The 13,877-nt window shown below is 33.7% G+C and overlaps 2 protein-coding genes and 1 pseudogene across 2 annotated transcripts; 2 read left to right on the forward strand and 1 right to left on the reverse strand.

Moving 5' to 3' along the window:
* The first annotated feature begins 3,356 nt into the window (after positions 1-3,356).
* LOC18027207 lies at positions 3,357-4,169 on the forward strand (annotated as a pseudogene).
* Positions 4,170-4,832: 663 nt separating this feature from the next.
* LOC18027208 (ethylene-overproduction protein 1) lies at positions 4,833-9,013 on the forward strand. Its single transcript, XM_006410969.2, has 4 exons — positions 4,833-7,352; positions 7,463-7,754; positions 7,845-8,154; positions 8,277-9,013. Exons 1-4 carry the CDS (start codon positions 5,305-5,307, stop codon positions 8,495-8,497), a joined length of 2,871 nt encoding a protein of 956 aa, XP_006411032.1. The 5' UTR covers positions 4,833-5,304; the 3' UTR covers positions 8,498-9,013.
* Positions 9,014-10,092: 1,079 nt separating this feature from the next.
* Positions 10,093-12,280, reverse strand: LOC18027209. Its single transcript, XM_006410970.2, has 7 exons — positions 12,202-12,280; positions 12,042-12,113; positions 11,763-11,912; positions 11,397-11,561; positions 11,113-11,166; positions 10,770-10,919; positions 10,093-10,518 (listed from the first exon to the last, which is right to left on the reverse strand). The coding sequence occupies exons 1-7, from the start codon at positions 12,271-12,273 to the stop codon at positions 10,147-10,149; spliced, it is 1,035 nt and encodes a 344-aa protein (XP_006411033.2). The 5' UTR covers positions 12,274-12,280; the 3' UTR covers positions 10,093-10,146.
* Positions 12,281-13,877: the final 1,597 nt, after the last annotated feature.

Consider the following 13,877-nt stretch of genomic DNA (forward strand, 5'->3'; position numbering starts at 1 on the left):
GTATCCGACCCCGTGAAGCGATGAATAGCGTTGTTAGTTGAGCCGTTTTATTACATCATTCTTCTAAAAATCTGTTATAAAATTAACTTATTTATCGGAAGTCCGATTGCAATTACAAAAGAACATGCTGAAGATTGCAATTATTATAGAAACAATATACAATATTCATCGATAGATGCCGTCTTCTTTTTTATAAAAAGGTGGTAACTATATCGATGAATATTGTATATTGTTTCTATAATAAATTTCAATCAGAACACTTTTGGTGCATCCTAAAACATATCTTAGGTTTCCAAATGAGTATATGTTGTACTTGTACGTTAGAAAAAAACTTCTCGCGGAATGTAACCATTAGTAAAAGATTCATGAGATTAGTCTGAGCTTCCGATTAGTAAAAAAGAATCGAAAAAGTTACTCAATATTCTAATGTGTATATGTGATTTTTGCAAGCGAGAAAAAGTTGTTGAGGAGAGGGAAGGAAAGAATGGAGGAAACTGCATGTAAGCTTTGATGAAATTGAAAAGAAAAGAAGAACTTTGTCATTCTCCCCACGTGTAGATAGGCTTCCCAACGATCGATCCTTCACAAGCTTCTTGTCGCCACTCCCTTTCTTCTCTACATTTAATTTCATACGTCTCCATCTTCCCTCTGCTTCTACACGTACGTCTACGTATAAGTGTAGATATATATCCTTATATATTTGCTATTTACAGGCACATCTAGATTGCATTTATGAGAAATCTAGAGCTACAATGCATCGGCGTCAAAACCTTTTACAAAATGTAGTGTTGGAAATATAACTGAAAAATTCGGTTCAGCAATATATTCATTTATAGCTGAATCGATTCCATGTTATATTCATTTACAACTGAATCGATTGGGTTTGGTAGAACCAAATTTGTGGCAGGATTGGTTTATGTAAACGTCAAAGTTAAGGAAATTTCATTTATAAAAAAAAAAAATACGAAAAAAAAACTCGGCTGATATATCACAGCGATCTCAGAATTTTTGGTTTGAAAAGTCATACTCTTGCTACTAACATTTAATTAGTAACCTACTTACACTTATGCTATTAAAAGAACATAATTAATAGAATATTAATCTTAAGACTATAATACTTTATATATTAAACGAGTTACTTATAGATGTATATAGACTGAAAAAAAACTAATGAAAGAAATTGTCTGGGTAAGATGTCGATGAAGAAGCTGTTTCTTTTTAGTACTAGTAAAACTAAGTACTTTTTGTTATATATAGTGTTCTAAAGAGCAATATAGATGACTGCGTAGACAGAATTATATATATTGTGGCGATCACCATGCAAGTGTTGGAACATGTACTTTTGTTATTAAACGATCATGGACAGTTTTATAGTTTCATGCGGTTTTGGACGATCTTACGAAATCACTAATAGATTATCATATTAACTTATCAATTTTTTGTCTGTTTCAATGTAATTTTTTTTTCTATTTTTAATTACATAGAATTAAATTTTTTAAATTTTGTCGTCATAAATTTGAACTTAATGACTGTTTTTCTAATTCACATTTTGTTATATTTTTAATGTTTTAATTTTAATCGTCTAAGAGAAGATCATAAGATATACTGTAGTGCGCTGACAAGATTCTTATACACACGACCTGTGAACTGTGAAGTCAACCTCTAACAGTTAACTTTTATCCCTACAAATACGGATCCAACTGTGAAGTATGTCTGTCTCCTTGCACATTTTCAAACCCCTAATCAAATAAAATTACATAACCCGATCAAATTATACACGCATCCCAGTATACTTCAAATCTCACTTGCAGATTCTTTATCATATTTGCGTATAACTATACTTACTACAAGTTGATTAGAAAGTTTTATACAAAACATGTGAGTTTGCGGAATCTGAATTTAAAAAGGTAAAAATAATGAGTTTCGGACAGATCTTCTTTACATACATATATAATCGGATTACTATGTTTTGAATATGATTATTATATTATAGGTTTATAAGTTGGCCGCGACTATATATAATAACATAGCTAGCCAGTAGCCACACAAAAAGGAATAAAAAAAATCGAAGATTTTTCAAAGTTAATCAAAGTGTATCGAATGTTAAATTTATTAAAGAATGTATCTATTGGGTATCTGAAAAATTATTCTGATAGCTATCTCAGTCCTTATCAAACCGAAATCGATGATGTAGACAAAAAAATACATGTTTATCTGACGGATTTGATGAAATTTTCAAGTCTATATTCTCTTCTGAGTATGTTCTTTTATTATAATTCTTATCACATACGTTTATGATGTTTACATCTCACCGGTCTAATTACGTCTACTAAATATAGTTGTATTCTTATAATCCTTCCACTTATTATGTTTTGCGAAAAAATTAACAATATTTATTGCCAAGCTATGTATTGTGTACCATCACATGGGCAGAAAATATTTTTTTGTGTGTATGATCTATATATTGAAGCCTTTAGCCCAAAGTGTACGATATGGTGTGACCCAAATCAGAAACTAGACTTTATAAATTGCCAGTGCAGACTACAAAAATAGAAAGAGATGCTGGATCCATTGTCTAAATCCTTGGAAAGGAGTAATTTTACCATAAGGCTTCTGTTTACGATTTGGATTCGTTACCGGTTGAACACATATCCAGTTAGTCTACTAACTGTTAAAACCCATAGTTGCCATGATTTTTTTTTTTTTTTTTGAAACCCTACTCATTTGTGTCGTATGATATACTCATATTTGACTTAATTGTTATGCCAACCTTATAAAAACGGCATATGTCTTAGAGAACTAATTAGCTCATGAACAATTTGGACATTGTCCATGGCTTTCCTATCAAGACCAAATTAACCCAAGGATCTGAAATCACCAAATGGAGAGGATGAGCGTAAGCTACAATACCATTTGGATTTCAATTTTCACATTCGTTGAACTTCAGTAGTTTGTATTAGATTATGTACGTCAGAAATTTGTTGAGAATTTACGTAGGTTATTAAACTTGGTACCAAAATGTTTGAATAGTTTGGCTTTGTATTATATATATGCATCTTCTTTTTCATCTTTCTTGAGGTCGTGTGTATTCCATCTTTGTTTTTCTTTTAGTTTTCAGATTTTCATGTTTGAAATTTTAATCTTTATAATTATTATTATCTCCCCTTGGTTTTAATTAAATAAGTTAATCATTACAGTATATTCTCGTGCTTTTTTCTCATTAATCACACCGATTTATTATCACCTTTGGGATCTTTTCCATATCTTTCTACTTATTACATGTTTATTTCTTTATATTTACAAAGAACAATCAACATTCCCTCCATTGTTTTATGTCTCCTTCTCTCTGTATCGCCATGGTTTTACTTCAGCATGTAAGTCTCTTTGTTTCTTCCTCTCTAATCAATCAAAACAACTTTTTTTCACATGTGTTGTGTTTTAACGCAGTTAGAGCAATGGGGACGTCCAATTTCGCTGTGTTACAATCCAACAACGTATACAACAACAATGGGAAGAAATTTCTTCACAGGTGCAACCACAAGCAGCAAGCTATTCTCCAGTGGTTTTTCAGCCGCAAAGCCAAAATCGAAAATCGGATCTAAGGAAGTAGCTGCAAAGAAACATAGCGACGCAGAGAGAAGAAGACGGCTTCGAATTAACTGCCAATTTGCAACTCTTCGCACAGTTCTTCCAAACTTGGTCAAAGTAAGTTTTGTTCTTCTCTCATTTGATTACATTAACGCATATAAGATGTTTAGCAAGATAATTTACACTTTTTAAGTTTTAATGAAACCAAACAGCAGAATAAAGCATACGTGTTGGAAGAGATTGTTAAGTATTTCAATGAATTGAAAAAGGTGGTTAAGGACATACCAACCACACCAGCTTTAGAAGACAACTTGAGATTGAGTCATCACTGTAACAACAAAGACGTGGCGAGAGTCGTGTTTAGCTGTAGCGATAGAGAAGGGCTAATGTCGGAGGTTGCAGAGTCAATGAAAGCAGCAAAAGCAAAGGCGGTGAGAGCTGAGATCATGACAGTAGGTGGAAGAACAAAGTGTGCCTTGTTTGTTCAAGGTGTAAATGGCAATGAAGGATTGGTTAGGCTCAAGAAATCATTGAAACCTTTAGTTACTCGAAAACCAAAAACAATGGAAGATCGTTGTTGACTCAACAACAATGAGTATTTTGTGTACTTGTACATCTTTGTTTCTCTTCTTGTAGTCCATTAGACAAGATAGATGTAAAGGTTAGTCTCTCTAGCCTCTTCTATTTTCTTCTATGAAACTAGACAAACTTTAGTTAGTCTTGTGAATAATTTCCCTAAAGACGTCATGAATAGTCTAGTTTATGTCTCATGAGTTCTATCATTGCATATGGTCAAGTTGTGATTAAGTAGATGAAAATGATTTTGTTTTGTTTTGTTGGTTCTCTTTAGATTTTGGTTTTTTCTCTTTTAGAAATGGTTTGTCTTTTTGTTTCTAAAAATATCATAATCTTGTTAAGCTTTTGTAGAGTTGCTACTTGCTATATAAACAACATCTGCTTCGTTGGGTTTATTGAGGCCCAATCCATTTTTTTCTTTCTTAAAAGCTTTGTTGATTCTCTATTATTCATTTCGATATCGACATTCTGCACTGCACCCTGGTTTTATTTCCAGCTATAAACCAATCAGTATCACGCAAAAGGAAAAGGAAATAAAAGACAGACCCCAAATAAATAAATACAAAGATAAGGAAATAGAACAAACCAAAAATGACATAACACACACAATAACATTTGCATTATTAGAGAACCATGAATATGAAAAATTGAAAACAGAAAGAGAAAAACAAATAAACCAAAAGCTAAAAGAGAGAGAAAGCGCGAGAGAGAGAGGAGGAAGATCATTCCTCCAATTACCTCTCTCTACTTTTACGGGGAGAATTCATAAATTAGTGGGAATCAACGAGAGATGGATTGGAATTGATGAAAGTTACACTGCAAAAAACACGTTTCCCGATAATAAGTATCAGAATTCAGCGATCTGAGAGGGAAGCTAGAAGAAGAAGAAGAGAGATATTTTCTCGGTGGTTTCCGGTTAAGAGGTCCTGTGGATTTTGGTGTCATCTCTAATTGAATCAAAATCTCAGATTGTTACAAGGTGACAACGAAATTGTTCATCTTGTTAGATTGTATTAGCCGGAGACCCAATTCCGAAGATCATCCTCCAACTATTCCCGATTTCATAACTTTTTTTTTTTGAAATTTGGAAACTTTCTGTAAAAAGTTTTCGGATTTTGGGTTTTTGGATTGATTGAAGAGATGCAGCATAATCTGTTCACCACAATGCGAAGTTTGAAGCTAATCGAAGGATGTAAAGGCACGCAGGTGTACGCTCTCAACCCATCGGCTCCTCCTCCGCCACTACCTCCTCCGGGTAGCGGCGGCGGCGGCGGCGGCGGCGGCGGTGGAGGAGTCGGAGAAAAGTTACTACAGCATCTCCAGGATCATCTTCGAGTTAACTCGATCCGATCCAAATCAAGCCGGACATATCCACCGCCGAATCAAACAAACGCCGTCGTTTTGCCGGACTCTCTCCTCCCTTACGGACTCCCCGTCACGGATTTGCTCGAACCGCAGATTGATTCTTCCCTAAAGTTCGTCGATTTGATCGACAAGCTCGCCGAAGTCTACCGTCGGATCGAGAATTGCCCGCAATTCGAGAAATCTGAGGCTTATTTAGAACAATGCGCAATATTCCGAGGCTTATCCGATCCGAAACTTTTCCGGCGTAGTCTCCGATCAGCTAGGCAACACGCCGTCGACGTTCACACGAAAGTCGTCTTAGCCTCTTGGCTCCGATATGAGAGGAGAGAAGATGAGCTGATTGGGACTAGCTCCATGGATTGCTGCGGGAGAAATCTTGAATGCCCAAAAGCGACTCTAGTTTCCGGGTACGACCCGGAATCCGTTTACGATTCCTGCGTCTGTTCCGGAGCCGCCGCGAGATCAGAAATCAAGTATGGTGATGATGATGTACCAGAGTGTTCGACGTCGGAGGAAGATTACGACATGTCCTTCTGTATCGGCGATGATGAAGTTCGTTGCGTGAGGTACAAGATCGCGTCTTTGTCTAGACCCTTCAAGGCAATGTTATACGGCGGTTTCAGAGAGATGAAACGGAGCACGATCAACTTTACGCAGAACGGAATCTCCGTGGAAGGGATGAGAGCTGCAGAGATTTTTAGTAGGATTCAAAGGGTCGAGATGTTTCCTCCTAATGTCGTCTTGGAGCTACTCACGTTGGCGAATCGGTTCTGCTGCGACGAATTGAAATCAGCTTGCGATTCGCATTTGGCTCGTCTTGTTAGTAATCTTGATGATGCAGTGTTATTGATCGAGTATGGATTGGAAGAGTCTGCATACCTTCTTGTGGCTGCTTGTCTTCAGGTTGTTCTTAGAGAATTGCCGAGCTCTATGCATAATCCGAACGTGGTGAAGATTTTCTGCAGCGTTGAGGGAAGGGAAAGACTGGCCTTGGTTGGGCATGCTTCTTTCACATTGTACCTCTTCTTAAGCCAGATTGCTATGGAAGATGATATGAAATCAAACACAACTGTAATGGTGTTAGAATGTTTGGTTGAATGTGCGGTTGAGACTTGGCAGAAACAGCTCGCCTGTCACCAATTAGGAGTTGTGATGCTTGAGAGGAAAGAATATAAAGATGCTCAGAGATGGTTTGACTCAGCGGTCGAGGCAGGTCATATTTACTCCCTTGTTGGTGTAGCCAGGTCTAAGTTTAAGCGTGGCCACCGATACTCGGCTTATAAAATCATGAACTCGTTGATTTCGGAATCCTCAGCTACTGGTTGGATGCACCAGGAGAGGTCCCTGTATTGCAGCGGTAAAGAGAAGCTGCTCGATATGGACATTGCCACCGATTTGGACCCAACTTTGACTTTCCCTTACAAATTCAGGGCAGTGTCATTGGTCGAGGAGAATCAGTTTGGGGCTGCGGTCGCGGAACTGAACAAGATTATGGGGTTTAAGGTCTCTCCTGACTGCTTAGAGATGCGTGCGTGGATCTCTATAGTTATGGAGGACTATGAAGGTGCTTTGAAAGATATTCGAGCGCTTTTGACATTGGAGCCAAATTTCTTGATGTTTAACAGGAAGATCCATGGCGATCATATGGTGGAACTCCTTCGTCCGCTAGTCCAGCAATGGAACCAGGCTGATTGTTGGATGCAGCTTTATGATCGTTGGTCTTCTGTTGATGATATCGGATCTTTGGCTGTTGTTCATCATATGTTGGCAAATGATCCAGGGAAGAGCCTTTTGCGTTTCAGACAGTCTCTTCTTCTCCTAAGGTATTACCATAGGTTCGAAGCTTCTCTGAAATATTGCGTATGTTGTTACCATTCTCTAATCAGAGTATTGATGTTGTGTTGTTTTTATCTGATTGTTTGATATTTTTCAGGCTAAATTGTCAAAAGGCTGCGATGCGTAGCCTTAGGCTGGCTCGAAACCATTCAAAGTCGGAGCATGAGAGACTCGTGTATGAAGGATGGATATTGTATGACACAGGACACCGTGAGGAAGCCCTGGCCAAGGCCGAGGAATCCATATCCATACAAAGATCTTTTGAAGCATATTTCCTCAAAGCTTATGCTCTTGCAGACTCGACGCTCGACCCTGAGTCATCAAAGTATGTGATCCAGCTCCTTGAAGAAGCACTTCGGTGTCCATCAGATGGTCTTCGTAAGGGACAAGTAAGTGGAGAAACACTTTTTCCATTACATCAAAATTCTATTTTTCATCATCCTCGGTGCAATATCATGGATAGTTTGCTTTATTTGCAGGCTTTAAACAACCTTGGAAGTGTATATGTTGACTGTGATAAGCTGGATCTTGCAGCAGATTGTTACACGAACGCGCTAAACATCAAGCACACACGAGCTCACCAAGGTCTAGCTCGTGTATACCATCTGAAAAACCAAAGGAAAGCTGCGTATGATGAGATGACAAAGTTGATAGAGAAAGCTCAGAACAATGCATCGGCCTTTGAGAAGCGCTCAGAATATTGTGACCGAGAGATGGCGCAGAGCGACCTAAGCATGGCGACACAGTTAGATCCTCTGAGAACTTACCCATACCGATACAGAGCCGCAGGTGCGCTAAGCTTCACAGTTTTCTTATCCCTGTTTTCTTTAAAACTGAATGCCAAGCACAATAGAGCTAATATTATGGAACTTTCTAATGACTTTTTTATCTTCTTGAAATCGTGTTTACAGTTCTTATGGATGACCATAAAGAAACCGAAGCCATTGAAGAGCTATCAAAAGCCATAGCCTTTAAACCTGACCTCCAACTGTTACATCTACGAGCAGCATTCTTCGATTCAATGCGAGAACCTGCAGACGCTATCAGAGACTGTGAAGCAGCACTGAGTCTTGATCCAAACCACACAGATACCATCGACCTCTATCGCAAAGCAAGTGAACCACAATCATAGGCAGATCCATTTGCAATCTTTTCTTCCTTCTTACACTTCGGCGAGAGCATCTTTCCTCTGAAACCACAGATACTGGTATGCTTCTATGCCGTTTCTCATCCTTTCTGGAACATTTCAGTGGAAAACTAAGCTTGGTTCCTTTGTGATCAAGAAGTTTTGATAGAAGGAACTGGGGACAAACCAAAGGAGCTGCAACATAGAATGTAAATATAAATTTTATACATCGGGGTTTTGGGTTTTATGTGATCTATTCTGGTTTGATGAGGGTAATATGTAAGTAGAGCAGAGTGTTTTCTGGACACAAAAGGAACACGGAGAAAGATTACCTCTGGTAAAACTGGACTTCTTGTTCTGTCCTGTTTTTTCAGATGTTTCACTTTGTGTTTCTTCTTTTCTTCTCTCTTTATTTATTTTGTGTAATTTTTGTTTTTCTCATGTTTGTTGTATTGATTCTCAGACACCTGAAATTTTTTCCACCCTTTCAAAACAGGAACCATAAAAGTGAGTTGATCAAACTTTATGTTTGCAGATGTAATTGATCATCACTATAGAAAGATCGTCATACAGAAACATCCATATAAAAACCTTTCAAATTGAGCACACAAATTAAACACTAAACTATTTTACCAAAAATCAAATAAAATTAAAAACTAAAATTAGCCATAGAAACACTGAAACACTGTAAGTACAGTACAATCTCTATAAATTAATAATGTCGGGACCATGATATTTTATTAATTTATTGTGATATTAATTTATAGAGAAAATTTGTTTAATATTTATAATTTTCTAAAAAATTTCTTTAGAATAATGTTATATTTTAAAATTTTAACTAATTTCGTAACGTAAATTATGTTTAACAATCATAACTATCGCAATAAAATAGTTTTTAATACCATATTGGATTATCCATGTGAAAATATACATGTTCATAAGTTTAAAATTTATAAAAAAGACTATGACTATTATCCGTATTATTCATGATAAAATTGAAGATAACACTAAAATATATTTAAAAACATTTACAAATAAGAAAATCAATTATCACATTAAAAATTATCATAAATTTTGAATGTATATCGTAAAACATCAATAAAAACTACAGATATAATAATTAAATAAATAAGATCCAATGAGATTTCAACCTGCAAACACATTAGTCATATTTTAGAATACTATATTTACATATATTTGTATAAATGTATATAATTATTAATTTATGTTTTTGTTGGGATCATATATTTACATATGGATTTCAAAAAAAATTATTATCTTATCGAATTTGATGAATTTTTACAATAGTCCGACTTGGAACCAGTATAATTTATTAATTTATAGTGATTATTAATTTATCGAATATTTACGGTAATTTTTTCTTTTTGTGTTTTGAAAATTGAAACTAGAATTCAAAATTTTGGTAAATTAGAAATTTGAGCTTTGTTAATTGATTTCTCGACTAGTAAGAGCAATAGATTATGTAAAGTGGTTTTTCTCATTTTGTTTTTAAATTACTCTCATTCAAATTTCATTAGGTGGTGTTTTGAAGACCTTAAATATTTTATTCATAAGATGAAGATATATAGTTTAGTCAACTTTTATTTCTTTTGCAAATTTGATATATTATAGTACATAGATAAAGTCATCAATCATCAAACACCACAGTTTCCACCTGGTCCTCCAAAGGAGAATGATACACCATTCGACTTTTGGTAACCCCAATATGATAATCTATAACACTGGTACGAATCTGCATAACGTCTTATTCTCCTATCTTCAATATCAACTAATTGATAGTTCGAATTCTTCACTTTAACATACAGATAATATGAACTTTTTTGATAGTCCAGAACTGGAAAACGCTCATTTCCCATTGGAGGGCTGATTCCATCCGGAGATGCAAATGTGTTTCCTCCAAAACGTATCAGAGAGGCTCCTTTGTTTAAATGTGTGAATAATTCTTTGGGCCAATAACCAATTACTTCATTAAATATTTTTAATGCCCAATTTCCACTGAAACCATCCTAATAAATATTAAAACACAAAAAGAAATCATTTAGAAAAATATCTAAAATTATAATCATATATGTGATTTTAATAAGAAAACCTAATTGAAATTACAACAACCAAATAAATATAAAAAGCAGGATTCGAGTGTTTCGGAAGCAAAAAAAAACACACAAAACAAAAATTTTAACATTCTTATCAAATAAACTATTTATCGTAGATCTAAAAAATAAATATGATTTATCATAAAGAAGATAACAAAAATTACCTGAAAAACTTGTGGTGTGAAAGAAATTGATTTTTTATCACCATAAACGGAGGTTCTAGGAAACGCTATTCCAATCCAAGGAATTCGAGATACAATGACAAAGCCAGAACATTTGATATTATAGCAACCCGTATTTTTGTAGCCATCTGCCTGATAATTTAATAAGACATAGAAGGCAAAATATTATGCAGTGATAAAAGGAGTAAAGACAACAAACCAATGGTTCAGCTTTATTTTTATAATAATCACGATTTGTTTATTGGTTTGCCATGTATGAAGAAATATAATTAAAAAAATAATTAATATTTAAGAATTATAATTAAGAAAATAATTTATTACTCACGGTCCAATATATTGTAAACCGCGTGAAAGTGTCACCATACAATCTTGGATGTACCTACATATAAAATTATAAAATACATGATGAAACATGAGTAGATTTGAAAACATGAGTTACTAATATTCTTTGTTCAACCAAAAAAAAGTATGAAACTCTCGTATTTATTCTACAGTTTCAAATGAAATTTTCATTAAATATATATCTGTAAATATAATTTTTATCTTTATCTATATGTATGCAAAATTTGTTTATGCAAAATTTGTTTTATAAGTTTGGTGATAACTTACAGCCCAACCAACTTGGATGCTATTGAGTTGATTACGAGGTCCATTTTCTAACCAAATTTGACTTTTACTGTACTGGTTATCTCGTACTGTTACGTTATGAAGACTTATCAAAGCTTCTGCTCCTCGATAGATGTTCCCATCTAAAACAGTTTCGATTGTTGCAAACTGTACATCGCATGAATATAAAAATCGACTTGTTTAATAAATTAACTAATACATTGCATGAGTTATAATCACAACATTAGTATAAGGCAACTACATGACTGTAGTATAATATTTTTTTAATACTACAATTTTTTTAAATTTTTTTATATAAGATGATCTAGATATTTCAATAAAAAAAAGTAAAAAAAAGAAAAGATTTACATGTTGGCCTGGATAATCGACTGAATCAAGATGAACACTTTCAGTTCCATTTCTTTGTCTTAAAATTGGCACTGTTCTTTTTGGACAAATTTGATAATTTGTTCCATAAAAATTTTTTTTATCAATATTTTCATCTGAATCAAAGGTTTCCTGTAACAAAACACATAAATAAAAAAATTAAGAATTATTTTGACCAAATTATGCTCAACTAAAGTTTCTTATATATATATATATATATATATATATATATATTTGATTGAATCAAGGTCACCACCATACCTGAATCTTGTGATGTTTCAACAACGGATGTTGGAAAGCTGGTTGTTTGTATATATCAACACAATCAAAATCCTGTAAATTTGATAATAAAATGAATTCTACTTAAAAATTGAAAATATCAAATCTTAAGGAAAAACAAATAGAAGTTATAGAATATCACATCAATGTTTCCATAGATCACTTGTGCGAATAGCAGATAAAAAGATAGAAAGAGCACTAGATGTAAAACCATTATTAAATTTTAGTTATATTTCTCCATTGATATCGATCGTCATATATAACTAATTAGAGTCAACAACTAATCAATTTATTCTTAGTCATATTACTTCACCTCTTATGAATTTACCTAAAGTATCAATTACAAAATTTTAACTGTGTTGACTAAGAACATAACATATAACTTTTATAAAGGTTGACTAAAACATGACAAATAAAATTCAGATTGCCAAAAAAAAAGAAAATTCAAATTCAATTATATAAGTTACTATAAATTACTATATCTTTAAAGAAACTCGAGATTATTAATTTAGTCGACTAAGAACATAGCATAGACCAAAACATAACAATTAAATTAATTGCAATTATATTAGTTACTATAATATACCAGTGTTCAAAAAATCGGCCTAGTCGGCGACTAGGCGGCCGCCTAGGCGGCTAGTCGGGGTTAGCCGACCCGATTTTTACAAAATCAATGAAGCAAATCCGGTTTAGTAAAAAATCGGACCAAGTCGGAGAAAATCGGAAAAATCAGACCAAATCGGTAAAATCAGCCAAATCATACTAATTATTTTTATCATTTTTTCAGTCAAATTTTACGGTTTTGGATAGTAAACCAATATCGGTTTACAGAAAAGAGAGAAAAAAACAAGATTTGAAACGTGGATTAGGGTTAATAACTTAATATAATCATCCTCGTTCCTCCCAGCTACTTCACTTTCATAAACTACAAAAGGCGATCATTATTCTCTATTGCTGAACTCTACAAGTTTGTTTAATCTTCTCTTTATCTATCTGTACATATTATATAACTATCTTGTATTCTTTTAATTTGTCTTTTCATCTTTGTTTACTTTGTTTGTGCTCTGTTTTAAGTTTCAACTTTCAATTTTAACGATGAGCCTAGAGGAGATATTGATTCCGACGATGAAAATGATATAGCTATTTGAATAATAAGTTAGATATATTTCTCTTTGTTTTATATTTTTAAAGTTTTTAGATTAAAACTTATTTTAGTTTGAAGAATTTGATGATTTTTAGTTTGATTTCTTTGTTGAATTTTATTCTATAATTTTATTTATTAAATTTTCTTATTTTTTTATTCAAACATAAATTTTGATAAAATATTTTTTAAGAAAATAATTAAAGCTTTTTTAAAAATATGATATATAGATAGAAAATTTATAAAAATTAACAAAAAATTTTCTAACGCCTAGGTTCTGCCTAGTCTCCGACTAATCCGCTTAGGCGCTAGTTTCTTATCACCCGCCTAGCCACCGCCTAGCGATTTTTTGAACATTGTAATATACTATCTTTTTGGGTTTCGGCTGGGTTCTTTGTTAAGGGTTGATTTATTCTTACCGAGCCCTTGTAGAGTTTTTAGTTGGGCTATTTATTATTTGTGGGCTTTTATCTTTTATTTCTTCTGTTTTTGTAAATTGTAAAACTCGAAATCCAGAAATATCAATATGACCCTTTAACAAAAAAAAAAAAAATACTATCTTCTTTTGAGAAAATGCTCATTTAATTCTTCAAATATTTGAGATGAGTTGATTTATTCCTCAACTATCATATGCACTAGACCTAGACATTCGAATACTCGATTTAATTTCATTTCAA

The sequence above is a fragment of the Eutrema salsugineum genome, unplaced genomic scaffold, assembly GCF_000478725.1.
Source record: "Eutrema salsugineum unplaced genomic scaffold, Eutsalg1_0 scaffold_10, whole genome shotgun sequence".
Lineage (NCBI taxonomy): Eukaryota > Viridiplantae > Streptophyta > Magnoliopsida > Brassicales > Brassicaceae > Eutrema > Eutrema salsugineum.